Source organism: Panthera uncia, chromosome B4 (genome assembly GCF_023721935.1).
Source record: "Panthera uncia isolate 11264 chromosome B4, Puncia_PCG_1.0, whole genome shotgun sequence".
Taxonomy (NCBI): domain Eukaryota; kingdom Metazoa; phylum Chordata; class Mammalia; order Carnivora; family Felidae; genus Panthera; species Panthera uncia.
Window position 1 is genome coordinate 42,640,861 of NC_064809.1, and position 27,926 is coordinate 42,668,786.

Genomic DNA, 27,926 nt, shown 5'->3' on the forward strand with positions numbered 1-27,926 from the left:
TTGTGAGAGACTGAAGAGATGGATGTTCTGGATTTTCAGCATTGCAAGATGTCTTCTGTTAAAGTGAGGGCACCGGTCGAGAAGGACTGAGATCTTGAAAACTGGAATGGGAACATACAGGAAGATTCCACTCAAGCTAGGGACATGGAACCCGAAATTCTATTGAGTCTTTTTTGTCAGTAAATGTAGCCCTTTCTTAGGAGGCTAACTTAATTCTAAAAATAGGAGATCATGCTCCCTCCATCAATTCCCAGACCTGAACCATTTTACAGACCCAGAATCTCTGTAATTTAGAGTGGGGAGAAAGCCTTTGAGAAAGAACTCTACTAAACAAACAAAAAGAAATTATATAGTTCATCTTTTTCCCCCACTCTTCCCCAAAGAAATCTATGACCATTTACCTGGGTGACTATACATTGAGGAAAGAGAAATAATCGAACTTTTGAGGAGTTGCTGGGCAGTGGCTCAGAATGGACACTGATTTCAGGAGACCCAAGCCATCAGTGTTTTATACTGATCAGAGTAACAGTATAAGTAGGTCAAATGATGAGTGCGATTATGGATTCTGTCTGCCGCACAGTGAGTCCAGCTGGTCCCTCAAGCCCGAGTTTTGTTCTCTTCATCCATCACAGACTTCTCCCTTTGACTAGGCATGTGGATGCTGGTAGCTTCTATTTCCTAAAGACTATAATCCAAGAACTCCTGGGTATATGTCCAAATGGGATAGGCTTCCAAATTTGAAAGGAGAAAGAAAATAAGAAAGGTTCATTTCCAAAGGATCTGCGCCAAGATTACTAAATGAATTATTCTAGGACCACCAGAGAATCACTTGCTAGACTTCAGCGTAGAGTCGCATGAGCAGAAAGCACGCCCACCCCGTGCCTTTTAGTGAACTGATTGCAAACCAGAGTCCCTGCACAGTCGTCAGCAGTGTCTGAATCCCAAGACCTTTCCAGACTACTTCCAGCACAAACTCTTAGCTACTTTTGTGTCTATTCCCCATGCACAAGTCCATGGTGCTTAGCATCCCTTACAATATTCTGTGTTTTCAAGTGGTTTAGTCCGAAAACAAGTTTAATAAACATTCTTATAGTCCTATGAACACCACTGTGCTCATAAAATAAAACATTTTTGTTGGAATGTAGCGCCAACGTGCCATAACACAAATGCTTTACCCATCCGTTCATATACAGTGTCCAACTCAACATACAGACGTAGGATTCTTACGTTATGATATGACTTACAAGAAAGCTTCTAAGGATGTAACCGCCATAAAGAGGTGAACATAAACGTCACGAGAAAGTTTGTTTCTGAAGCATTTAAGCCTCCACGTACACTCATTTGGCATTCATAGGATTCTCTGTCAATATCATCGCCCACGCAGAAAAATTCTCCAGTTTTCCCTTGGCACTCGATGACTTACCGGTGAGGCCTCCATTGTCTGAGCCTCTGGTCTTTTGCAGCCTATCTTTCCAGCCTCATATCAGCATTTTACTTTTGTGATCATTTAGGGAAAACAACATCGTAAGTAGTTTTTTGAGCATTTATGTGCTAGACATTTTAAAAGACACTGGAAATATAAAACCAGTTATTACGTAGTTTATAGTCAAGTGAGGGTGGAGAACATTAATTAAATATTCACTCAAATACTGATATAGGTAAGACCAAAAATGTGATAAGCTCTGGGAAGGGGTATATAATGTTGGGATATTTGACCTCATCATGGAGCTCAGAGAAGATCCTTAAGAATTCAGCTTTTTAGGGAGAGTGGTTGAGAGTTCACTTGATAGAGAATAGAGAAAAGAGACTTCCAGATACAGGGAAAATGTCTGTCAGACAGTGTGGTGAAATTGTGGATGAGTTCCTGAAATTAGTCTACTATGGTCGTGGTACTGGGAGTTTGGATAAGTTTTGTGTAGAAAGACACTAAGTAAGCGAGGATTAGAGCTGACTGGGATTTCTAGGCTGTGTTATGGAGTTTGGTGTTATTCTAAATTTATTACTTTTTTGACATACATTTTTAAGTTTATTTATTCTGAGAGGGAGACAGAGAGTGTCTGAGCAGGGGGAGGGCAGAGAGAAGGAGAGACAGAATCCCAAGCAGGCTCCCTAATGTCAGTACAGAGCCCAACACGGGGCTCTATCTCACAAAGTGTAAGATCATGACCTGAGCTGAAATCAAGAGTCCGGCGCTTAACCGACTGAGCCACCCAGGCATCCCTGGTGTTAGTCTAAGAACGATGTTGCAGTGTTTTTCAAAAGAAGGGTTGTATTGTCAGTATGTGTATTTTTAAAATATCACTTAGGTTACGTGGTAGAGAATAACTGAAATGGATTAGGAGTAGAACAAGGAAGGCCTTGTTAGGTCAGTCACTTAATATTTTGGTACTTTTGTATTAAGGTTGTGAAAGCAATGAAGGGAAGAGGTGAGATTTGAGAGATATTTAGTAAAAACACTAACAATACTTGGTTTTGTGGGAGGGAGAATGGATAGCAATACAGAAAGGTGGGCCAGATAGAGGGTGATGACGACACAGCTGGACTCTAAGTTGTGACATTTCTTGTCTTGTGTGGTGTGCCATTGACTGAGACACTGAGTGCTGGAGGATGTTTCCTTTCATGAGGAAAGTGACTGAACTATTTTTTTTTAAAGAATTTTTTTTAAAGTTTATTTATTTTTGAGACAGAGAGAGACAGAGCATGAACGGGGGAGGGTCAGAGAGAGAGGGAGACACAGAATCCGAAACAGCCTCCAGGCTCTGAGCCGTCAGCACAGAGCCCGAAGCGGGGATCGAACTCACGGACCGTGAGATCGTGACCTGAGCCGAAGTCGGACGCTTAACCGACTGAGCCACCCAGGCGCCCCATGATTGAACTATTTTTATATATTGAGTTTGAGATGCCTTTGAGATTTCAGATTTCATATGTTAAATGTCATTTATGAACTTTCTTTGATATAGTAGAGAGAGTGTATGCACACTTGCTCGTAAGCAGGGGAGGGGCAGGAGAAGGAGAGAGAGAATCTTAAGCAGACCCCACACCTAGTGCAGAGCCTGATTTGGGGCTCAATCTCATGAGCATGAGGTAATGGCCTGAACTTAAATCAAGAGTCAGATGGTCAACCAGCTGACAGCCAGGTGCCCCAACTTGATATGTTATATAAGCAGTACCGTATATGGGTCTGGTGATCCGGGAAAAGTCTGGGCTAGAGATGTAAATTTGATTTTGATATGAATTTCTTCGTAAAAATGTAATTAGGTAAGGATATTATAGAGGGAAGCTGTGGAGAAAATAAAGACGGAAGTTTCGAAACCACATGCAAAATGAGAATGGGGATTGAATAACTGATAATTCAGACGAAAAAATACGTTCATTCTATCTTCTCAGTTTCTACAACATTTCATTTTCTCTATTAGCCTTCTTAAATCTCTGAGAAATAGTACTATACCCACCCGAATGAACACACACACACACACACACACACCCCTCTGGGACACACGTGGCCCTCTGGACTTTGATATATTCTGAGTTCAAACTTCATGTGGTGTCTTTCCGTCAGAGAAATGGAGACTGATTTCCTGCAGTGTGGGTTACAGTTGACAAATCCACGGATTAATTTTCTCACATTTTTGTTCAGCTATCTTAATTTGAGACACCTGGGCACATTTCATGCTCCGGGTCCGCCATTTTTCTTCTACTGAAAACCTATGAAGGAAGAAAATGGTTATCTTTACAACAGCAAATGTCCAGAGACTAAAGAGGGCCTCAGAAAATATTTTCTAATTTTTAAAATAAAAACATGAGTATTTAAACAATTTAAACAATATACAATATGGTGGGTAAGGTAATTCTTCCCCCCCTCAGTTTTATTTTGCAAGAGAAGTTAATAGTTAAGGAATATTAGTCAAGGTTATGTGGATAATGCTAAAATGGCACTTCTGGTTTTGTTCATTTAAAAACTGTTGAAAAGGGGCGCTTGGGTGGCTCAGTCGGTTAAGCGGCCGACTTCGGCTCAGGTCATGATCTCGCGGTCCGTGAGTTCTAGCCCCGCGTCGGGCTCTGTGCTGACCGCTCAGAGCCTGGAGCCTGTTTCAGATTCTGTGTCTCCCTCTCTCTGACCCTCCCCCGTTCATGCTCTGTCTCTCTCTGTCTCAAAAAATAAAAAAATAAAAATAAAAATAAAAACTGTTGAAAAGAGCAGAAATTTATATTTTGTAAACTATACTTGTGGTCTTTTTTTTTTTTTTTTTTTTTAAGAGAGGGATAGAGAGCATGAGTAGGGGAGGGGGCAGAAGGAGAGAAAAAGAGAATGTTAAGCAGTCTCCATGCTCAGTGAGGAGCCCCAAATGAGGCTCAACACCATGATCCTGGGATCATGACCTGAGCTAAATCAAGAGTTGGATGTTCAACCAACTGAGCCACCCAGGTGCCCATAAACTTGTGCTCTTACAAGAGATTTCACACTGGTCAATTTGCCTCTTTAATAAAATAAAAGAACGCTATTGGCAAATCCTGCTTCCCATCCCTAAATCTTCTGAGTGTGTGGAATATGATGTCTTTTTTCCCTCAACTTTCCGAGTAGACCATTTTATATGAATATTTGTCAGATCATATGATTCAGTTAGGAAATGTATACCTGTTTCCTCAGTTCAAGCCCAACAGCATCAGACGACTCTTTCTTGTCATACAGTATGGGATTAAAATCACAAAAAAGCTAAAATACAATAAACTCACAGATGGGAGTCAAAAGGGTTGTTGTCTACCCAGGTCCATGATTCCCCTCCAGGTGGAATAGTCAAGCCAATCCAGTAAAACACTCCGGTATTTAGGTGCTTCCATAGGAAACTCTAAAGAGAATAGGAAATATTATAGGAAACAACTGATCGATTCTTATAGATACACAAAATAAATTTCTCAAGAGGACCTTTTGTATGCTGGTCCTACACGAGAAACAGGGATTGAACGTCACACTTTTCTAATGGATCATACTGGAGGGACAAAGTACTGCACTACAATGTCGTAAAGTATGCGTGGTTGCCGGGGATCCTAAGACTGCGAAGATGAACTTTCAAATTTGAGTCCTGGCTCGACGATCGATTGCTGTGCATCTTGGCACAGTTGTTGAATCTTTTTACTTGTGTTTTCCCCAATCTCTGAGACTCAGGTTATAGTAGTACCTATCTCAAAGAGCTTTGTTATTAAATAACATTATTATACACTGCTTGGAACATAATAAATTCTCATTACATAAATGTTAGTGGTTATAATTAATTACAGGTAAGAAATAATAGATAGAAGCAAGAGAATATACAGGGAAGAAAGGAAGCAATATCTGAGCTGACATGGTACATATTGTTCATAGTTCTTAATAACTTTTTCTATAGTAATAAAACCCCTGAGCCATATCTATGGCCAGACATAGTAAGGATATGTTTCCCAGGCTCCCTTTTGGCGAAGTGTGACAATGTGACTAATTTCTGGCTAATGGAACACAATTCAAGCGATACTGAAATTCTAATCAAGCACGTAAAAGGTAGGGCTGTATCCTTCCATTCATTATTTCCTTGTTTTCTGATGGCTAGAACGTCCATATGGTGGTCCATCAACCGGAAATAGGTGGACACAGACAGCACTCCACAGACAAGACTAGGAATCCATAGCTGTACCGCCTAAAACGTGAGTGACATAACCAATTGCATAGAGGAATAGATACATTTTCCCCCTATTTTAACACTTCAACATTGGAAACATCAGACAATCCATGGCTCATAGTAGTTTAACTGGGAGTTTTCTTTTTGCTTTCTAATTGTCCTAACGTTTTTAAGTGTACCAAAGGGATATCTTATAAGTGAAACTGTTTTAGAGTAAATAAAGTGAACATCTACCTTGTTTAAGCTACGGTGATTTTGGTTCTCTGTCACATGCAGCTGAACTCATAGGCTAAATGTCATAACTGTTTGTAAGAAAATAAAGTCATTATGCACGCATACAAGACAACGTAGTGTTGTTCCATTGAATTATCTTTGCGCTATGGTAAAAAAAAAATCAGTTGACTAAATTTTTGTAGGTCTGCTTCTGGCATCTCTATTCAGTGTCACTGGTCTATCTGTCTTTTGCCAATTCTACACCATATTAACTAATTTTGCTTTATAGTAAGACTTGAGATCGAGTAATGTACATCTTCCATTCTTCTGCTTGCTTTGGGGCTAGTTTGTTCTTTTCTTAGTTTCTTTTTTTTTTTTTTAAGTAGTGTAGATGACTGATTCTACATTATTTTCTTTTCAAACATAAGCACTTAATGCGATAAATTTCCCTCGAAGCTCTGCTTAAGTTGAAACCTGTAAATTCGGACACATTAAGATGCTGTTTTTATTCAATTCACAATATAGTTTAAAAATTTTGCTCTGATCACTTCCTTTTTGACCCAGTCATCATTCAGAAGTGTGTTGCAGAATTTTCAAACGTTTGGGAACTTTCCAAACACTATTCTGTTCCTAATTTCCAGTTTAATTTTCTGAAGGTCTGAGACATGCTTTGTAGAAGATCTATTTTTGAAGATTTAAAATATATATATATATTTTAAATATATAAATAAATATATATATATATATATATATATATATATATATATATATATAAAATTGACTCCTGTTGTGGGATTCAAGGGCCAAAGGGTAGAATATTATGGACCAAATTGTGTCTCTCCAAAATTCCTATGTTGAAGCCCTGACCCCCAGGACTTCAAAATATGACTGCATTTGAAGGCAGAGCCTTTAAAGAGCTGATTCAGCTAAACTAGGGCTATTAGCGTGGATCTTAATTCAATCTGACTGCTGTCCTTATAAGAAGAAAAATTTGGGCACACGGAGAGACAGAGATACACCCACACAGAGGAAAGACTATGTGAGGACGCAGTAAGAGGTGGCCGTCTGAAAGCCAGGGAGAGAGGCATTGGCCAATACCTTGATCTTGGGACTCAGCCTTCAGAACTGCAAGAAATTCATTTCTCTTGCTTAAGTCATTAAGTTTGTGGTCCTTTGTCACGGCTGCCCCAGCAACCGCATACAACTCCTTTATCATTTTGCAGTATTCCCTTTTTTTTTTTTTTTGCTTGTTTGTTTGTTTGTTTGTTTGGAGTGTCCTGTTTCTTTGGGTCTTTTTATTTACCTCATACCCAATGATTTGATGCTAACTTGACTTGACAAAACCCACTGGTTTTGTGCGTAGTAATGAAACGAGGTTACTAGTTTGTCCTAGGGTTGAAGTTAATAGTTAGGAGGGTGGGTTTCTCATCTGTTGCTGCTCTGGTAATCCTTGGTGCACCTCGGGTTTCAAATTCCTGCGGTGGCATCTTGTGTTCAGTGGTTTTGGTTTGTCTGTGTGCCAGGGAAATGTCTCCTTGACCTGAGAATTTAAGTCTCCCTTCTCACCATGCCTCATGAAGATCTCTTTGCTCATTCTTCTTCCTCCCTTGTCCCTCTCCCTTCTTGACTTCCTATTTGAAACTTGTTAGCTTGATAATAAAAGGCAGCAGAGGCAATGGTCTTTCTTGTTCTGATTATGCCTCAGTCTTAGGCAGGCACTCACCCCTGTCTTCTCTGTGTGGCTTTCTCTGTTCTGCTGCCCCTCCTCTGAATGTAGTCATGGTCCCATTGTGTATTCTCGACCCTCCCACGGGAGTATTTTCGGTTCCCAGTCCTCTTTCTCACCTGCAGTGGGTTTCACCAGCGCCCTAAAGGCAGCTGTCCTTGTCACCGGCACGCACATTAAGGCTTTTGTGCCATAGCACAGTTAACAGACAGGGGGACAAGGATCTAGGGGGGGAATTTCTTGCCACTTCCGCATCACTGCTCTTTTCTCCTCCCAGGTCTGTGCCACAATGGACATTTTTTTTATGGTTCTTTCCAATCTTTTCTTTTTTTAATGTTGATTTTTTTTAAATTTTTTTTTATTTTTTTTTTAATTTTTTTTTCAACGTTTTTTATTTATTTTTGAGACAGAGAGAGACAGAGCATGAACGGGGGAGGGGCAGAAAGAGAGGGAGACACAGAATCGGAAACAGGCTCCAGGCTCCGAGCCATCAGCCCAGAGCCTGACGCGGGGCTGGAACTCACGGACCGTGAGATCGTGACCTGGCTGAAGTCGGACGCTTAACCGACTGCGCCACCCAGGCACCCCAATGTTGATTTGTTTTTGAGAGCAAGAGAGAGAGACAGAGAGACAGAGTGTGAGTGGGGAAGGGCAGAGAGATGGAGACACAGAATCCGAAGCAGGCTCCAGGCTCTGAGTTGTCAGCACAGAGCCCGACCCAGGGCTCGAACCCACAAGCTGCGAGATCATGACCCGAGCCAAAGTCGGACATTTAACCGACTGAGCCACCCAGGTGCCCCGCGCCCCTCTTTCCAATCTGTTCTTTGAGAGCCAGTGACGTTGACAGAAAAATAGTCTTCCAGGGTTTGTAGAATTCCCTTATTTCTAAAGAGCCCAGGAGCCTCACACTGTTCTTGCACCTTACTATCAGCCTTAACTCATCTTTCAATTATTTTGACTGAACTCTTCTTTCTGATGCATAATGCCTGATTTGTGTATCCCAAGTGAGTGAGGATGTGTCTTCTCTTTCCCACAGGTACCTGTTTCAACATAGATTTTGGCTCTGCAACCCTACCTTTCCCATGGATCTGAAACAAGTTGGCAATTTATAGTTGACTGGCTATTTCTTATTCTAAAAGTTGTAGTAACATTTCTTCACGATCTTCGCACCTTGCCGTGAAAAATCTCCTTGCTTTTGTTGGTTTGTTTGCTTAAATACTTCTTTTTCTCATTTTCTTCTTCTTCCTCCCCCACCCCTCCTTTTTCTCCTTCTTTCTACTTTCTTTTTTTTTTCTTTGCCATAGGTGACACATGGGTTTTCTAGGTGGACTTATAATTCTCTTCCTTTCACTTTATTCTTAACTTATTTGAAAGCTAGAGATGAATTTGCTAGAGAAATTATTTTCTGTTTCTTGGAGTAATTATTCTTCTGTAATATATATCTTATCTATCTGACTTTTACATGCCTTCTTTGGAGAAATTTGGAAACGGAAATATTTATGTATAAATTCTATGCTGATTCCTTTTAGATTCTTATCTATCCTTGAAAGAGAACAATTATACCTGGCCCATTCAGTTGTTTAGGAATAATGTGAAGGGGTGTAATCTGAGCTGGAAGAAGGAATTTTCTATTAAAATATATTGTCTCAGTCTACTGGTCTCCCCCATCTGGTTTATTGATTGCCTAGAAGATATGTTTTTTCTGTATTTCAGCATCCTTCCCTTTGATGGTGAGAGGGAAATAGATGAGGTTCTTAGTGAAATATTTCATTGAACAATTTCTTCGTGCATTGATTTGTTATTTATCCCTTCCAGAGCATTCTTATGAGAAGATTTCCAGTTGATACCTGCTTCCCCTTTCTTGCCTTAAAATTGACCTCAAGGAGAAGAATACAATTCTTACTCTATCCTGGATTCAGCTCATATTTGAGTCAATTTGAACTGCATCTGATAGACAGTCTTACAGGTTGAGATTTGGTGTTACACCGGTTACGGTGAGAAGATAGTTTACTTCTTTTTTCTTTTTTAATTTTTTTAACGTTTATTTATTTTTGAGACAGAGAGATACAGAGCATGAACGGGGGAGGGGCAGAGGGAGAGGGAGACACAGAATTAGAAGCAGGCTCCAGGCTCTGAGCCATCAGCCCAGAGCCTGACGCGGGGCTCGAACTCATGGACCGCGAGATCGTGACCTGAGCTGAAGTTGGACGCTCAACCGACTGAGACACCCAGTTGCCCCACAAAACTTCAATTTAAATTAAGCCAGTTAGAGAAATATTCTGCTCAAGGAAGAAGGTCCTTAATGAGGACTATTCTGTATTTCTTTTCTCTCAGCATCATCTTAATTTTAGCTGCCATGATATCTGACTGCAGCCATTGTGAATATTGCAATAAACATGAGAGATGAGGGAAGATATTTACCGTCTTACATTTTAAAATGGAATCTAGTAAGCAATGGGGATCCCTGGTGGAGAAGTTAGGTGTAGAGTAGCAAATGAATTCCTCCAATCCATAGCCACTCCCTCCCAAAAAGCTTAAAAATAAACATGTAGTTCAACAATTCATTCAACCAACATTTATGTAGTTAACAGGAATGAGGCTTCACATTATTTTCATAGAAATTTCCAAGTATGTAGCACAATAACTGTAATGAAAAGTGTGAGGATGCTATAATCTCCAAGTTTGATATCTCACCATATCAATGAAGTCTCGAATCACCATGAGATGTGAATTTTTCGTGGCACAGTCATTTTTACTTTCATGCCAAGATTTATTAGTTTCAGCAACCCAGTAACATTTCCCCCCGTGTAGCCTCCAGTCTTTCGAAGGGCATGATTTATGAGCGGTAGAAGAGTTGAAAGAAACTGGAAGGAAAAAGGATAAGTAATTAAAAGAGACTTAGAACTATATCCCTAATACCACATACAAGCTTCTCAAATTTTGTTAAATTATGGTCTAAAGCTTTCTTTGACAAAAGTATATGCTTTTCTCAAGGTGGATTTGGAAAGAATAAAGATTAACAGAATTTCAACCATGTGTATATTCATTCATTCTTCCATTCTTTTTCTGTTTAATTCACTTAAAAATATATCATATTTTCTATCAGCAAGGCAATGTATAAGACACTAGGATCAAGACTGTATAGGGTCAATGCAGACACTGCCTGCACTCAAGTCTCAGGCAGATAAAAATTTTAAAGTAAAATACAAATTAGAGATTTTAATTAGTGGTCCACCATTACACCAGACATTTTGGGAGTTATCTATCACACTGGAATATATTTTCTTGGACAAAATTTGCATAATAAGTGGCCCCCAAAGCTTAAGATAGATTGATCCTCCCATACAAAAAGGATCTTGACATCCCCAAATGTGCTTGTAACAGGTAGTTTTGATTTATAATATTTGCCAGTAGGTTTAGATGATGACACATAGCCATCCTGGATATACCAGTAATTTATTGCCCTTGAAATAAATATCCTTTAAAAACACACATACATATACACAGAAAATGACTTGAAGGCACTGAAACATGAACAAAAGCAGGCAGATTTTGGAGGGGAAGTGACACTTGAAATAGGTATGGAAAGGTATATATTTTTTATTTTTACAACTGTTAGCTTAAGACAGCCCAATGTTGGTGCCATGTAGAGTGAGTAAAATTTCAATAGACAATCTGCAGTCTTTTGAGACTTAAAAAACAAAAACAAAAACAAAAACAAAAACAAAACAAAACAAAACAGAGAACAGAGTTTGAAGCAACCACAGATATTGAAAATGGAGGATGAATCCCATGAAGAAGAAAACATAAAGGATGTATACCAAGTTCCAAGTATAAAAGTTTTCCAAGTCGCTGCCTGATGCATGTGAAAGCTACATTATAGCTAAGGATAAAATAATTTATTTGGGGAAAAAAAAGAATTTGTTTGAGATTTGCGCTACTGCCCAAAAGATAGATATTTTTGTTTGTTTTAGAGAGCAAAAGTGGGGGAGAGCGGCAATGGGAGACAGAGAGAGACAGAGAGAGAGAGAATCTTAAGTAGACTCCACATTCAGTGCAGAGCCCCCATGTGGGGCTCAATTCCACATTCCTGGGATCATGACCTAAACCGAAATCAAGAGTCAGACCCTCAACCGCTCAACCAAATGAGCCACCCAGGAACTTCCCAAAAGACAGAAATTTAAATTTGAGGTCAGCTATACCAAGTCCCTGCTAAAATAGGGAAATCAACACTGTTTGGAGAAATACATCAGCATACAGACGCTCAGCATAGCCTGCACAATATCCAAGGGCACAATCTCAAAATACTTGACATAAGAAAATCAGGAAAATATGACCGATTAAAACGAGAAAGGAAATCAATGCAGCACAACAGGAAAATGATGCAGGTTGAGAATTATCCCCAAATATTCTAAAGCAGCTGTTCTAATTAGGCACAAGTATGTAAAAGAAAATATGTTTGTAATTAAAAAATGGGATACTTCTAAGAAATAGAGAATTTTTACTTTTGTTAAGAAATGAAATTTATAATTAAGAAATGCATGATATGCAAATTTCATTAGATTGGGCTTAAAAGCAGAGAATACGCAAAAATAAAATAAACTGCTTACAACAGAGAAAAATCTTGAAAACAGAGAAAAATTGCACGCCATTTATAGGGAAACAAAAAAAAAAGCCCTTTCACATAATGAATTATGGGGGGCAGAATATAGTGAAAAACATCTTCAAATTGTTGAACAGAACCAAGAAACACTTAACTGTAGAGAACAAACTGATGGTTACCAGAGGGGAGGTGAATGGTGGGATGGGTTAAGTAGGTGATAGGGATTAAGAAGTGCACCTGTGATGAGCACCAAGTGTTGTATGAAAGTGTTGAGTCCCTGTGTTGTACAGCTGAAACCAATCAGATATTGGTCCAGTGGTTTTGCATTTTCTGATTTGATTCTTGGTCAATTCTTATTATATATATATATATATATATATATATATATATATATAATTTCTGTCTTTCTTTTCTTCCTTTATCTATTCTGGTTGTTGTTTTGCTTAAGCAGAAATTTTTAATCTATTCTTTTTACACCTCTTCTGTATCTCCTTCTTCATTTTCTTTTCTCTTTCTCTGGATTAAGTGGTAGAGTTTCTCTGATTATCTGCTTGGTCAATTTTTCTCTCTCTCTCTCTTTTTTTCTTTTCTTTTTCTCTGCCCCTGTCATTTCTGTCTTTGTATGGGATAAGGCTTCTTCCACTATCACCCCATTTTTAAATGTTTTCCAGGTTTACTTCAAAGACCAAATCAAAGCACACCTGGTGGAAGGTCAAAACCACTACTATGAGTAGGGAAATAAAGCAAACAGAGTCACAACAAGAAAGAGGGCACAATACACTCCAAAAAGACCTTCTGAAGGGCCAGGCCCTGGACAGTGTATGACCCCCTTTTATAATAGTAGTGCTCACAGGTGCAGGACATATAACAAGCTATTAGGACACATAAAAGACAGAAAACTAGCCAAAATGGTGAAACGGAAGAAATCTCCTCAAAAGAAACTTGAGAAAGAAATGACAGCTAGAGAATTGCTCAAAACATATGTAAACAATTTATCTGATCAAGAATTTAGAATAATAGTTATAAAATTAATAGCTAGACTTAATAAAAGCATAGAAGACAGCAGAGAATTTATTGCTGCAGAGATCAAGGAACTAAGAAACAGTCATGATGAATTAAGAAACGTTGTAAGTGAGGTGCAAAATAAATTAGGCGCAGTGACAGCAAGAATGGAGGAAGCAGAGGGGAGAATAAGTGAAATAGAACATAAAATTATGGAAAATGCTGAAGCTAAGAAAAAGAGAGATAAAAAATGCTAGAACAAGAGGGGAGAATTAGAGATAAGTGATTCAGTGAAAAGTAATAATGTCTGCATCATAGGAGTTCCAGAAGAAGAAAAGAGAGAGAAAGGGTCAGAAGGTTTACTTGAACAAAATATAGTTGAGAACTTCCCTAATTTGGAGAAGGAAGCAGACATCCAAATCCAGGAGGCACAGAGAACTCCCTTCAGATTCAACAAGAATGGGCCTTCTCCATGGCATATCATAGTGAAACTGGCAAAATACAAAGTTAAAGAGAGAATTCTGAAAGCAGGTAGGGACACATGGGCCTTGACCTACAAGGGTAGACACATAAGCACAGTAGCAGACCTGTCCACTGAAATGTGGCAGGCCTGGAGGGAGTGTCAGGAAATATTCAATGTGATGAATAGGAAAAATATGCAGTCAAGAATCCTTTATCCATCAAGGGTGTCATTCAGAATAAAAGGAGAGAAAAAGGCTTTCCCAGACAAAAACTGAAGGACAAACCAGCCCTGCAAGAGATCCTAGGGGGACTCTGTGAGTGGAACACTGCAAAGACTACAAAGGACCAGAGACATCACCACAAGCATGAAACCTACAGATAACACAATGACACTAAATCCATATCTTTCAATAATTACTCTGAATTTAAATGGACCAAATGCTCCAATCAAAAGGCATAGAGTATCAAAACGGATAAACAACAACAGCAACAACAACAACAACAACAAAGAAAACAAGATCCATCTATATGCTGTCTACAAGATACTCACTTTAGATCTGAGGACACCCTCAGCTTGAAAATGAGGGAATGGAGAACCATCTATCATGCTACTGGAAGTCAAAAGAAAGCTGGAGTAGCCATACTTATGTCAGACAAACTAGATTTTAAACTAAAAGCTGTAACAAGAGATGAAGGAGGGCATTATATCATAATTATGGAGTCTATCCATCAAGAAGAGTTAACAATTATAAATGTTTATGCTCCCAATTTTGAAGTGCCCAAATATATACATCAAGTAATCACAAACATAAGCAATCTTATTGATAAGAATATGGTAATGGCAGAGGGCTTTAATACTCCACTTACAACAATGGACATAGCATCTAGGCAGAAAATCAATAAAGAAACAATGGCCTTGAATGATACACTGGACCAGATGGACTTGACAGATATATTCAGAATTTTTCATCCAAAAGCAGCAGAATACACATTTTTTTTCAAGTGTACATGGAACATTCTCCAAGATAGATCACATACTGGGTCACAAAACACCCCTCAATAAATAAAAAAGAATAAAAGAATTGAGATCATACCATGCATATTTTCAGATCGCAACACTATGAAACTTCAAGTCAACCACAAGAAAAATTTTGGAAAGCCTCCAAATGCATGGGGGTTAAAGAATATCCTACTAAAGAATGAATGGGTCAATCAGGCAATTAGAGAGGAAATTTAAAAATATACGGAAGCAAATGAAAATGAAAACATTGACAGTCCAAATCCTTTGGGATGCAGCAAAGGCAGTCCTGAGAGGAAAATATATTGCAGTTTAGGCCTATATCAAGAAACAAGAAAAATCCCAAATACAAAACCTAATCACACCTAACCTAACGGAACTTGAAGCAGAATAGCAAAGACTCCAAAACCAGCACAAGAAGAGAAATAATAAAGACTAGAACAGAAATAAACAACACATAATCCAAAAAAACCCAATAGAACAGATCAATAAATCTAAGAGCTGATTTTTTGAACAAATTGATAAATGCCTAGTCAGACTTCTTGAAAAGAAAAGAGAGGGAACCCAAATAGATAAAATCATGAAAGAAAGAGGAGACATCACAACCAACATGACAGAAATACAAAGAATTATTAGAGAATGCTATGAAAAGTTATATGCCAGCAAACTGGACAACCTGGAAGAAATGGACAAATTCCTAGACACCCACACACTACCAAAACTCAAATGGTAAGAAATAGAAAGTTTGAACAGACCCATAATCAGTGAAGAAACTGGATCAGCTATCAAAAATCCCCAACAAACAGGAGTTCTGGGCCAGATGGCTTCCCTGGGGAATTCTACCAAACATGAAAGCAGAGTTAATATCTATCCTTCTCAAGCTGTTCCAAAAAATAGAAACAGAAGGGAAGTTTCCTGACTCATTCTATGAAGTCAGTATTACCTTGATTCCCAAATCAGAGACCCCACCAAAAAGGAGAATTACAGGCCAATATCCCTGATGAACATGGATGCAGAAATTCTCAACAAGATACTAGCAAATTGAATCCAACAGTATATGAAAAGAATTATTCACCATGATCAAGTGGGATTCATTACTGGACTGCAGGGCTGGATCAATATTCACAAATCAATCAATGTGATACATTACATTAATAGAAGAAAGGGTAAGAAAGCGATGATTCTGTCAATAGATGCAGAAAAAGCATTTGACAAAATACAACATCATTTCTTAATAAAAATCTTCAAAAAGTCTGGATAGAAGGAACATACCTTGACATCATAAAAGCCATATATGAAAATCCCACAGTTAATATCATCCTCAATGAGGAAAAACTGAGAGCTTTCCCTCTGAGATTAGGAACACAACTGAGGGATGTCCACCCTCACCACTGTTGTTTAACATAGTGTTGGAAGTGCTAGCATCAGCAATCAGACAACAAAAGGAAATAAAAGTCATCCAAATTGGCAAAGAAAAAGCCAAGTTTTCGCTTTTCACAGATGACCTGATACTCTGTGTGGAAAACCTGAAAGACTCCACCAAAAAGCTGCTAGGGCTGGTACATGAATTCAGCAAAGTTGCAGGATACAAAATCAACACACAGAAATCGGTTGCATTTCTAGACACCAATAATGAAGCAACAGAAAGAGAAATCAAGAAATTGATCCCGTTTACAGATGCAAAGAACCATAAGATACCTAGGAATAAACCTAACCAAAGATGTAAAAGATCTGTACTCTGAAAACTATAGAAAGCTTATGAAAGAAATTGAAGAAGACACAAAGAAATGGAAAAACATTCCATGCTCATGGATTGGAAGAACAAATATTGTTAAAATGTCAATACTACCCAAAACAATCCACACATTCAATGGAATCCCAGTCCAAATAACATGGTCATTCTTCTCAAAGCTAGAACAAACAATCCTAAAATTTGTATGGAACCACAAAAGACTCTGAATAGCCAAAGTAATGTTGAAAAAGAAAACCAAAGTGGAAGGTATCACAATCCCGGACTTTAGCCTCTACTACAAAGCTGTAATCATCAAGACAGTATGGTATTGGCACAAAAACAGACACACAGACCAATGGAATGGAATAAAGAACCCAGAAATGGACCCACAAATGTATGGCCAACTAATCTTTGACAAAGCAGGAAAGAGTATCCAATGGAAAAAAGTCTTTTTAGCAAATGGTGCTGGGAGAACTGGACAGCAACATGCAGAAGAATGAAACTGGACCACTTTCTTACACCATACACAAAAATAAGTCAAAATGGATGAAAGACCTAAATATGAGACAGGAAACCATCACAACCCTAGAGGAGAAAACAGGCAACAACCTCTTTGACCTCAGCCACAGCAACGTCTTACTTGACATGTCTCCAAAGACAAGGGAAGTAAAAGCAAAAATGAACTATTAGGACCTCATCAAGATAAAAAGCTTCCGCAGTGCAAAGGAAACAACCAGCACACCTAAAAGGCAGTGTACAGAATGGGAGAAGATATTTGCAAATGACATACCGGATAGCAGGTTAGTATCCAAAATCTATAAAGAACTTACCAAACTCAACACCCCAAAAACAAATAGCAGAAGACATGATTAGACACTTTTCCCAAGAAAACATCCAGATGACCAACAGACACATGAAAAGATGCTCAATATCATTCATCATCAGGGAAATACAAATGAAAACCACATTGGAATACCACCTCACACCGGTCAGAGCAGCTAAAACTAACAACTCAGGAAACAACAGATGTTGGCGAGGATGTGGAGAAACAGTAACACTTCTGCACTGTTGGTGGGAATGCAAACTGATGCAGCTTCTCTGGAAAACAGTGTGGAGGTTCCTCAAAAAATTAAAAATAGAATTACCCTATGACCCAGCAGTAGCACTACTAGGAATTTATCCAAAAGATACAGGAATGTTGATGCATAGGGGCATGTGTACCCCAATGTTTATAGCAGTGCTTTCAACAATAGCCAAAATATGGAAAGACCCCGAATGTCCATCTACTGATGAATGGATAAAGACGTTGTGGTATATCTATAGAATGGAATACTACTTGGCAATGAGAAAGACTGAAATCTTGCCATTTGCAACAACGTGGATGGAACTGGAGGGTATTATGCTAAGTGAAATAAGTCAGTCAGAGAAAGACAGATATCGTATGTTTTCACTCATATGTGGGATTTGAGAAACTTAACAGAAGACCATGGGGGAAGGAAAGGAGAAAAAATAGTTCCTAACAGAGAGAGAGGCAAACCATAAGACACTCTTAAATACAGAGAACAAACTGAGGGTTGATGGAGGGGGAGGAAGGTTGATGGGCATTGAGGAGGGCACTTGTTGGGACAAGCACTGGATGTTGTATGTAAACGATGAATCATGGGAATCTTCTCCCAAAGCCAAGAGCATGCTGTATACAGTGTATTTTAGCTAACTTGACCATAAATTATATTTTTTAAAAAAAGACGCCAGCAACAATGCAACTAGGACTTTTAAGGATACATTTAATAAGAAATTACTATATTTGTACTTCTATATTTCTAATAGTAGATACTTTGACCAGATAGTGTGAACCAGTGCTTCTTAACCATTTCTATATTATGGAATATAAAAAAATTTCTGAAGTGTAGCAAGACAAAAAAATAAAAGTCTATGGTTTACCAATTAGTCACCTAGATCTTTATAGCTCAAGAAGCTTAAGGCATACCAATGCTAAGGCAGTGTTGAAAAAACTCTCTTTTAAAGATACTTTTCTAGAAGATAATTATATCCTAAAAGAATTAGATAAAAACGTATTGCTTAGAAGAGCCCAGGTGGCTCAGTCAGTTAAGCATCCAACTCTTGATTTCAGCTCAGGTCATGATCTCAGGGTTGTGGGATCGAACCCCACATAGGGCTCTGCGCTGCTTGAGATACTTTCTCTCCTTCTCCCTCTCCCGCTTGTGCTGTCTCATTCTCTCCCTCTCTAAAATATGAAAATAAAAGTATTGCTTCGCTCGTAAGAAATAAGGAAAATCGCTGAAGGGAGGCACTTAGCTAGAAGCCGAATAGGAAGCATTTCCATAAACGAGTTCATAAAGCCAGGTTGCCCTCAAAGCTAATGATTTATTTGTTTATTTTTATCTTAACACGTATGTGTTTGTTTATTTATTTATTTATTTATTTATATTAACGATATTCAGTGCCCATCCATGATAAAAACTCTCAGCAAACTTGGAATAAAGGTAACTTCCTGAATCGGATTAGCATATAGAAAGTATTATACTTAATGGTGAAATACTGAAAGTTTTACTTTTTTAAAATTTTATTTTTTAATTTATGTGTATTTTGTATTAACTTCATTTATTTTTAAATTTACATTCCAGTTAGTTAGCATATAGTGCTATAATGATTTCAGGAGTAGATTCCCATGATTCATCCCCTACATATAACCCCCAGTGCTCATCCCAACAAGTATCCTCCCTAATTCAAAGCTAATGATTTATATCAGTTCTAGGGTCCTAAATCCAGACCTTGGGTTTGCTGAAAAGTGATAGAGTGAGCCAGTGAGATTCTGGTTAGTCCAGTTTCTTCAATTATTTTTTTTAACATTTATTTATTTTTGAGAGAGAGAGAGAGAGAGAGAGAGAGCGTTAGTGGGGGAGGGGCAGAGATAGAGGGAGACACAGAATCTGAAGCAGGCTCCAGGCTCTGAGCTGTCAGCACAAAGCCTGACTGGGACTTGAACCCACAAACCGTGAGATCATGACCTGAGCTGAAGTGGGATGCTTAACCGACTGAGCCACCCAGGAACACCAGTCCAGTGTCTTCAAAAGCATCTCAAGTCATTTAACCATTAGCCCCTCACTCCCTCCGCGCAGATGAAATTGCAACCAATCTTTGCCAGAAAGTATTTTTCTTTTAGAAATTCCATCAATTGAAATCATTCACATTAGAATAAAAACATATTAAATGCTTTAAAAAACAAGCCACGTTGCAGGATACACAAACAGCAGATTTGGTCACCAAAGACTTTAGATAGTTAATCATCATATGTATCAAAAATCATAATGTTTTAAATTATTTAAAGAATAAAAGAATAAGTAGAAAAATGATCAGATAACAGGAGACTATTGAAAGCTAACACAAGTGTGACTGAAATTAAGTCCTTAGAATTGAACACTATAATCCCTGAAATCAGACTCCATGAATGAGTCTGTAGTTTAGACCCAGGAAAAGAGAGCATGTGTGGACTGCAAAACATATCTGAAAACATTGCCTTCAGCACAAATCGATAACTTTGAGGACACAACGGGATGCTAAGAGAAATGGAGGGTAAGCCTATTGCACATCTAATTTAAATTCTAGAAAGAAAATAGAAGGTGGACAAAAAATTAGAATTGATGGCTGAACAGATCTATTTTTATTTTACATATTTTAAGTTTTATTATTTTATTAAGATCAAATTTAGAATTGATGTTCTTTCCTGATGAATTGATCTAGGAATCTAGGAGAGGTGACATACATCTATAGCAATAGGATTAGGATTAGAAAACAAGTCTAACAAAATTTAAAGCTAGAGCTTTATTTAATAACACTAGTATGACCTGTGTCTCCAGTATAGTACATTATAGTACTCTTGCTCTGGGGATGGCGTCCCACAAAATTTTCCTTCAGCGTCACACCAGTTAAAAAAAAATTAACATGTGTTGTATCAGACAGCTTTTAGAATGTGGTCAAGGGGGCTTGGAAATATCAAAATCCAATTTAAGGTTTTAATGAATTCTCAGAATTTGAATGTACTCTGTATTATGGACTGGTAAGTCTTTCTAATAGAATTATACCTGGATGTTCAGAAGAAGAACGGTATATAGTTAAAATTAAATTAATAGATTTAAACATGTAATAAGGTCTCTGGAAAATAGAAAGCAGAAAGGCTAAAAGTAATTGAGTGTTTTCTTGACTTTTAAAAGTATACAGGAGCGCCTGGGTGGCTCAGTTGGTTAAGTGTCTAACTTCGGCTCAGGTCATGATCTCACGGTTCGTGGGTTTGAGTCCCACGTGAGGCTCTGGGCTGACAGTGTGCAGCCTGCTTGGGATTCTCTCTCTCCCTCTCTGTCTGCTCCTCTCCCTCTCTCTCTTTCTCTCCCTCAAAAATAAATAAACTTTAAAGAAATAAAAGAATGCAAATACATTCATATGAGACAGCAAGAGAAAGACCAACATAAGATTACCATTTATAATTATTTTGCATTTAATAACATCACCTGGTAAGAAAAAAAACTACCTTGGATAATCATGGACTTTAAAAATGAAAATATTGTGATCACATTCTACATCCTCACATGCCCCACTAGAAATAAAAAGAATAAAATGCAAATATTTCAATGAAATACCTTTACATTTAGTTAGAACTCTATATAAGCTCATTTTTCTCCTTTGCCTTGTAACTCTGAGTATTTTTGCCATGGACTGTAATGGGTCTATAGAAAGTAATGATCTCAACCATACCTCTGCAGGTGCAGAGGAACCTTTCTATTCAGATATATTCAGGTAAAACTGAAGCTACTGTCAATGCCTGGCTATTCAGGGATTAGACAATATATAGTAATGTTACCTATTGAGGCGATTGTTCCAGATTTACTTTCCCCAGCACAGAATTTCTCTTTTGATTCATCATCCATTGTATTATGTCTTGCAGATTTGAACTGGGAAACTGATGAAAGAAGAAACATATTTTCCTAACTAAATAAAAAACACAAAACCATTGGGTTCTAGTGACTAAAGTTCAATCATGTAGAAACTCTATAGGAACTTAAATAATTAACATTCTAAGGGGAAAAACAACATTATTTCCCCCAAGATTTGGACTTTCCTTTGGACTCTTAATCTTATTAATGTTAACTTTAGTGAAAATGAAAAGATACGATCTGGGACCAGATGTTGTTCACCTGATTTTTTCCTGGAGGCTTCATACTTATTTTAATAAGCACAAAATAACCAGCCATGGATATAAGCCTCATTTGGAGAGTTTGCGTTTAATGAAACACAATTATATCGTGTTAATGACACTTGTTTCAATCAAGTGTCACCTGATTCAGGGAAAGGATTTTATTTTCTTCTATGAGTTTATTTATTTATTTTGAGAGAGAAAGGGAGTGTGTGCATGCACATGCAAGTAGGGGAGGGGAAGAGTGAGGGAGAGAATTGGGGTTCCATCTCATGAACCATGAGATCATGACCTGAGCTAAAATCAAGAGTCAAAGAATCAGATGCTTGCGGCACCTGGGTTGTGTGGTCAGTTAACTGCCCGACTCTTGATTTCATGATCAAGAAATCATCTCATGGTCATGATCTCAGGTCATGATCTCATGGTTCGTGGGATGGATCCCCGAGTCCGGTTCTGTGCTGACAGCACAGGCCTGCTTGGAATTCTCTCTGTCTCTTTCCCTCTGCCCCTCCCCTACTCATGTTCTTTCTCTCTCTCACAAAATAAATAAATAAACTTAAAAAAAAAAAAGAAAAGAGTCAGATCCTTAATCAGCTGAGCCACCCAGGCTCCCCTCAGGGAAAAGATTTTATATGTTTTGATTTGGTTCATAATTGTTTCAATACTTTGCATGTAAATGCTATATATAGAAGTATAGGGTGAGCCCGGAGTACTTTTTCTACAATGACAAATATTTCTGTCTTTCTGATGGCCATTGAACTGAAATTACCTTTGGTAATTTATAATTTCATAATAATGTGTATTAGGCAATTAAACATTTAAAATCTACTTTGGTAATAATTCTATTGGTAAAAAATACGTTTTATTGACAAACTGATGTTTTAGTAACAAACAAATCTATTAGCTTAACATAAAAACATATATAGAATAGGTTTTTAATGCTAATTATTTTTGCTTCCCTCCTCCCTAATTTTATAGCTGCAATTAGACAATAGACTAGTTATATTAAACTAATGAAACAACTGATCTTTCTGGGGTTTTGGGTGTGCATCTCAACTAGAGGTTCGACCTGGACTTCTAGGTCTTTCCCATTCTGGAATTCTATCACTGTGCCTATTTCTTCGTAACTTCCAAGGCCATTCATAATTGCTAATACTATTTACAAGGATTCTTGATGTAGGCAGGTATGCCTTGGCCTGTTCTAGAGTTTGATTTTATCTGGAAACCTGGATTCCTTGCAATATATACACTCTGTGTGTTACCTTAGTTCTATAGACATTTGTGAAGAACTTTTCTCCAAGCATTTATTCAATAATTAAAAATATTTGCCATATGAATAATTGGATTATGCTCAGTTATGTTCGAAGTACATGCGTAGAATTTTTAAATGGTTTATTAAGAAATGTTTTCACCTATTGATTTAAGATTGATAGTGCCCAGGACTAGCTCATGTGAATAAACTTACAAATTTAAACTTATAAATTTAATTTCCTTTCATCGGAAAATAGTTTTAGAGCAGCTTGTGTATAGCTCAATATTAAACTGCATTGTGCCGTTCAATCACAAAATATAAATATATTCTTGACATCTGTTTCTTTTATCAATGAAAAGAATCCACAATTATATCACATACTGAAGTTCTATGGAGAATCTTTCATTTTAATTGTTTCAAATTTCATACTTTTTGTGAAGTTGTACTGCATTGTTTAGGGAACCATTGAACAGCAAACACAATTACAACAGGTCACTAGAGAAAAATACTTCAGGATAAATGAATAATACTGATAATTACTTACCCAAAATGCTCAACACAATTACTATTACAAGAAGGATGATGATAATTGCACATCCAACTTTCAAGAAAATTCCATGATGGTGAGTATCTACAAAATTGGATAGATTGGAGAGATAAAATTGGATAGTAACTCCAGCAGATATTTCCTTATATGGTGAGAGGTAAGAGGGGACTCAATAAATTTTCTTGGTTATCATGCTTCTAAGTTACTCTCCTTTGAAATATATACACCCAGCTTCTTTTTTGCGGATGCATGCACACACACATACGCACTCACGCAGAACATATATACTTTTCTGGTTTGTGAAGAGGGGACTTATAAAACTTTGAATAGGTATGAATTTTTGTTTATGGGTTCATTGCACTTATTCCACAGCATTACAATGATCTACTGTGAGCAGTCCTAAATTTTTATATAAGACTGAGACTCTCCAGATTCTCTAATAAGTTTATTGACAGCACCCACTGATGTGGATTGATTCATTCTTTTCTCTCTTATGTAACATGCCTACATACTGTGATACATAACTGTGATTTCATATGTTTCATTCATTTTTATTTTAAAATAAAGTACTCTTAGAGATGACCTCACCCAACATCTGCACATTAGTGGGGATATTCAAGTCCACAGCCACATAGTTATTTGATGACAGAGCTGAGATCAGGCCTCAGCTGTCTTGACTGACTACCAAACCAGTAGTTGGTTTGCTGTTCACTCTATCTCATTGTCTTTGGAGTAGTCAAAAGATAATAATAAATCACAAAAAAAGGACTTATTAGCTTTGGCTGATAATTAAACGGGCAATCTCTAATGCAAAATAATTGCAGCATATCAATTCCACTAGATAGATGATATATACACTGAGAAAGTAATAAAATAATTAATGTTGATACATAACCAATTACAAAGTCAAGCGTCAAGACCGGTTAACCTGAATGCTTATTTAGTGGTATATTATTTTTTTTTAATTTTTTTTAACGTTTATTTATTTTTGAGACAGAGAGAGACAGCACATGAACGGGGGAGGGTCAGAGAGAGAGGGAGACAGAGAATCTGAAACAGGGTCCAGGCTCTGAGCGGTCAGCACAGATCCCAACATAGGGCTTGAACTCAGGGACCGTGAGATCATGACCTGAGCCGAAGTCGGCCGCTTAACCGACTGAGCCACCCAGGCGCCCCAGTGGTATATTATTATAGAGTGCTTTGTTCTATGTTCAAATTCTTACTGTTATTGAATAAAACATCTTTAGTGGGATTTTAATTGTCAGAAGATAAAAAAGGCTGTGTATTTTTATTTATCATGTAAAACAATGAGAATGGTGCCAGTCAAGATATAATCTCAAGAAGAATGTGATGGTATCCCTACACACATTTTTAATATAAAATAGACATGTTTTTAATAACATGTTTCAGGTTACAGACCTAAAAACTTACAGAATAAAATTTCAGATTTTGTGAAGGGACTGACATAAGGGATATTAGCTCATTTTTTTGACCCTCAAGGTATGATTTACCAAAAGTGTGAATTTCTCAATTTTAGCCTGGGATATTCTCAGTGGCATCATACTTTTCCACTTTTTCACTTCAGCTCAATTTCATCGTGACCTCTTTGTTTTATATCTTAAAGAACAAATGAACCTATAATATCTATTGAGTGTCTCATGAGATCCGTTTATTTATTTATCCATTTATACATTCATCCACTTACCAAGCATCTACTGATGGCCTGTTAGGTACTTGGTACTATGTGAGGTGTTGGGGATGCAAAGATTAAGAGATTAGGGACAGGGTCTCAGCATTTTTGAGGCTCTGAAGAAGTAAGGAATATGGTAACTTTAAGGAGCAAAGAGAAAGACAATAGCCAGAGCAAAATAAGTAAAACATACGGAGTAAGAAGAAGACTAAGAACCTGACATATCATATGTAGGGCTCTAGAGGACATGACATTTCAGTGTACCAAATAATTTTTTCCCTCTACTGTGATATGACACATGAGAACAGAAGTTGTATTTATCCAACACCAGGGATATGCAGTGAAAGAGTAATAAAGTATTTGATTTCTGGTCATAAGCACCATTGTGGGTAAGTAATTTAATCTTTATATATTTATGTTTTCTCTCTTTAATACTGGAATATTGAACTAGATGGCATTAAAGATGTTATCTTCAAATCTCTAAGCCTGGAGGGAAGTAAAGTTCTATCTGTAAACAAAAAGGAAATCAAACCCTGGAATGTAGAATTGAAAACACTGGTTTTGTTGCTTGAAGTGAGTTAAAATAATGCTAGAAAAATGGACTAATAGTGTGAGAATTTTCACAATGGGAGAATAAGAATGCAATTCTATTACACGTTATTTTTCAAATTAAGTTCTATCTTCTCATCGAAAAAGAAAGCACCCAGTGTAGGGAGAAAAGAAAGCAGATAAGCTTCTATTGGGCAAGTTAGAGAGGTGACATTTAAAAGTAGGGAATGATATGCTTTTGCAATCGGAGAAAATCACACATCAGTTTCATTTCATAACAAATTTAAAAATATAAAAGAAGAAATACATTCTGTGGAAATATAGAAAATCATACATTATATTCATTCTATAAGGGCAAACGCAATGAGGAGATTTTAAATTACATAAATATTTTATATAAACTATTTTTTATTATTATTATTTTTAATTTTTTTTTAATATGAAATATATTGTCAAATTGGTTTCCATACAACACCCAGTGCTCATCCCAACAGGTGCCTGCCTCAATGCCCATCACCCACTTTCCCCTCCCTCCCACCCCCCATCAACCTCTATCCTAGAGAAAAGAATGGAAATGCAACATGAAATTTTCCCTAGTACTTTGGAGGATAAAAGACACATTGAATTTTAAAATCTATCAGTTTTGAGTGGTTTGTGATTAAGGTGCAATGTTATCTTTAGCTATATGCCTATCTCTTCATATTCCAAAAATATTCTATTACTCAGATAGTCACTAATTCTAAACTTCATGAAATAAAATACTAGCATTTCATGTCTCCTTAGTTTAGTTTAACATTGTTACCCTATCAATTTGCAAGTTTCAAAAAGATAATTAACAATGTGAATAGTAGCCAGGAATTTTCCCCTCTGTATAAATAAATATATCATTCTATATTAAAAGGGCAGGTTTAATCAGGGGTATATAAAGTGTAGAGAAAAAAGGGGTCATGAGTACAGATGTCACTGTATGAGTGTAAATGGTCACTGCAAGAAATGCAAAGAATAGAAAGTTTACAAAAACCAAAAGCGAAGTTCTGTGTATTAAGAATAGAATTATATATAACACCCAGTGCTCATCATAAGTGCCCTCTTTAATATCCATCACCCATTCAACACATACCCCCACCCCCACCTCCCCTCCAGTAACCCTCAATTTATTCTCTATAGTTAAGAGTCTGTTTCCTGGTTTGCCTTTTTTCTCCACTCCCCCCACCATGTTGACCTGTTTTGTTTTTTAAAATTGCGCATATGAGTGAAATCACAGGGTATTTGTCTTTCTCTGACTGACTTATTTCACTGAGCAAAACACTCTCCAACTCCATCCATGGTGTTATATGTGAGTGATAAATCACTAAATTCTACACCTGAAACTAATATTATACTGGATGTTAACTAACTGGAATTTATAAAAATTTGAAAAAGAAAAGCATAAATTACAATTAACTTTATGAACATTTGTGTCATTAAAAACATTCACTCTTATCCTTGCATTTTTCTATTTTTTAGTAAGACATATACAAGCACAGGACAGAAATAAAGGAGATTAGAAGTAAAATATTAATTTTAGAAGGACCCCTAAATCCAACTTACCAGATTTCTGAAGCGAAGATGAATTTCCTAGAGAAAAAGCCCCATCAGTTTTAATATCCGCATAGATTATATCTCCAGCCATTGCACATACTAAAAAAAGAGAGACCAAAAATGATGTTCTGCTAAGGGAGTTTCATAGTTCTGCAAATAAATTTCCGGTAAGTCAAATAAACTGAGATGAACAATTTTCTTTTGCTCTCCCAAATTTGGTGGATTTCTCCTATGAATAAATGACAAAGCAATGTGTTCAGTCTTACCAATCAAGACAAGAGATTTCCAAACACTTCACGATAGGGAAGAAAACTACTATTCGTACAGGAGTTTCTTCTCTACAGTTAGTTTTCTGCTTAAATTTGGAATAGTTTTCACTTTTGATATTACCACAGATGACCTCCTGCCATTTTTTCTTCTATAAACTACTTCCTCTTTTAGTTCAGACATATATTCTCTGGCAGAAATTCTGTGACCATTCAGCATTTTCTCCAAAGTGGAATAGCAATTTGGAAGGGAGGACAAAGAAAAAGAATGATTTAAAAAAAAATGTTTATTTATTTTGAGAGAGACGGAAAGCATGAGCAGGGGAGGGGCAGAGAGAGAGGGAGAGAGAGAATCGCAAGAAGGCCCTGCACTGAAGGCCCTGAAGGCCCAACGCAGGGCTTGATCTCATGAATATGAGGTCATG

At 37.3% G+C, this 27,926-nt stretch overlaps 1 protein-coding gene across 3 annotated transcripts; it reads right to left on the bottom strand.

The window, feature by feature from the left end:
• Nucleotides 1-359: 359 nt before the first annotated feature.
• Nucleotides 360-27,626, bottom strand: LOC125918825 (killer cell lectin-like receptor subfamily F member 1). Of its 3 annotated transcripts, XM_049625061.1 has the most exons (7): nt 27,502-27,626; nt 27,245-27,334; nt 23,413-23,499; nt 21,284-21,382; nt 10,285-10,454; nt 4,735-4,847; nt 361-3,705 (listed from the first exon to the last, which is right to left on the bottom strand). In XM_049625061.1, the coding sequence occupies exons 2-7, from the start codon at nt 27,324-27,326 to the stop codon at nt 3,591-3,593; spliced, it is 666 nt and encodes a 221-aa protein (XP_049481018.1). In that variant the 5' UTR covers nt 27,327-27,334; nt 27,502-27,626; the 3' UTR covers nt 361-3,590. The 3 variants fall into 3 exon arrangements, with proteins under 3 accessions (XP_049481019.1, XP_049481018.1, XP_049481017.1); XM_049625060.1 differs by lacking the exon at nt 27,502-27,626 and having other exon boundaries at nt 27,245-27,487; XM_049625062.1 differs by lacking the exons at nt 21,284-21,382; nt 27,502-27,626 and having other exon boundaries at nt 360-3,705; nt 27,245-27,489.
• Nucleotides 27,627-27,926: the final 300 nt, after the last annotated feature.

What these genes read in the sequence shown, in the direction of transcription:
- LOC125918825 (XM_049625061.1), bottom strand. Translation starts at nt 27,326, where the DNA reads ATGGCTGGAGATATAATCTATGCGGATATTAAAACTGATGGGGCTTTT. An exon ending in ATCTTCGCTTCAGAAATCTG is followed by an intron (nt 23,500 to 27,244) that starts GTAAGTTGGATT and finishes CCAATTTTGTAG; the next exon opens with ATACTCACCATCATGGAATT. An exon ending in AACCCTTTTGACTCCCATCT is followed by an intron (nt 3,706 to 4,734) that starts GTGAGTTTATTG and finishes CTTCCTTCATAG; the next exon opens with GTTTTCAGTAGAAGAAAAAT.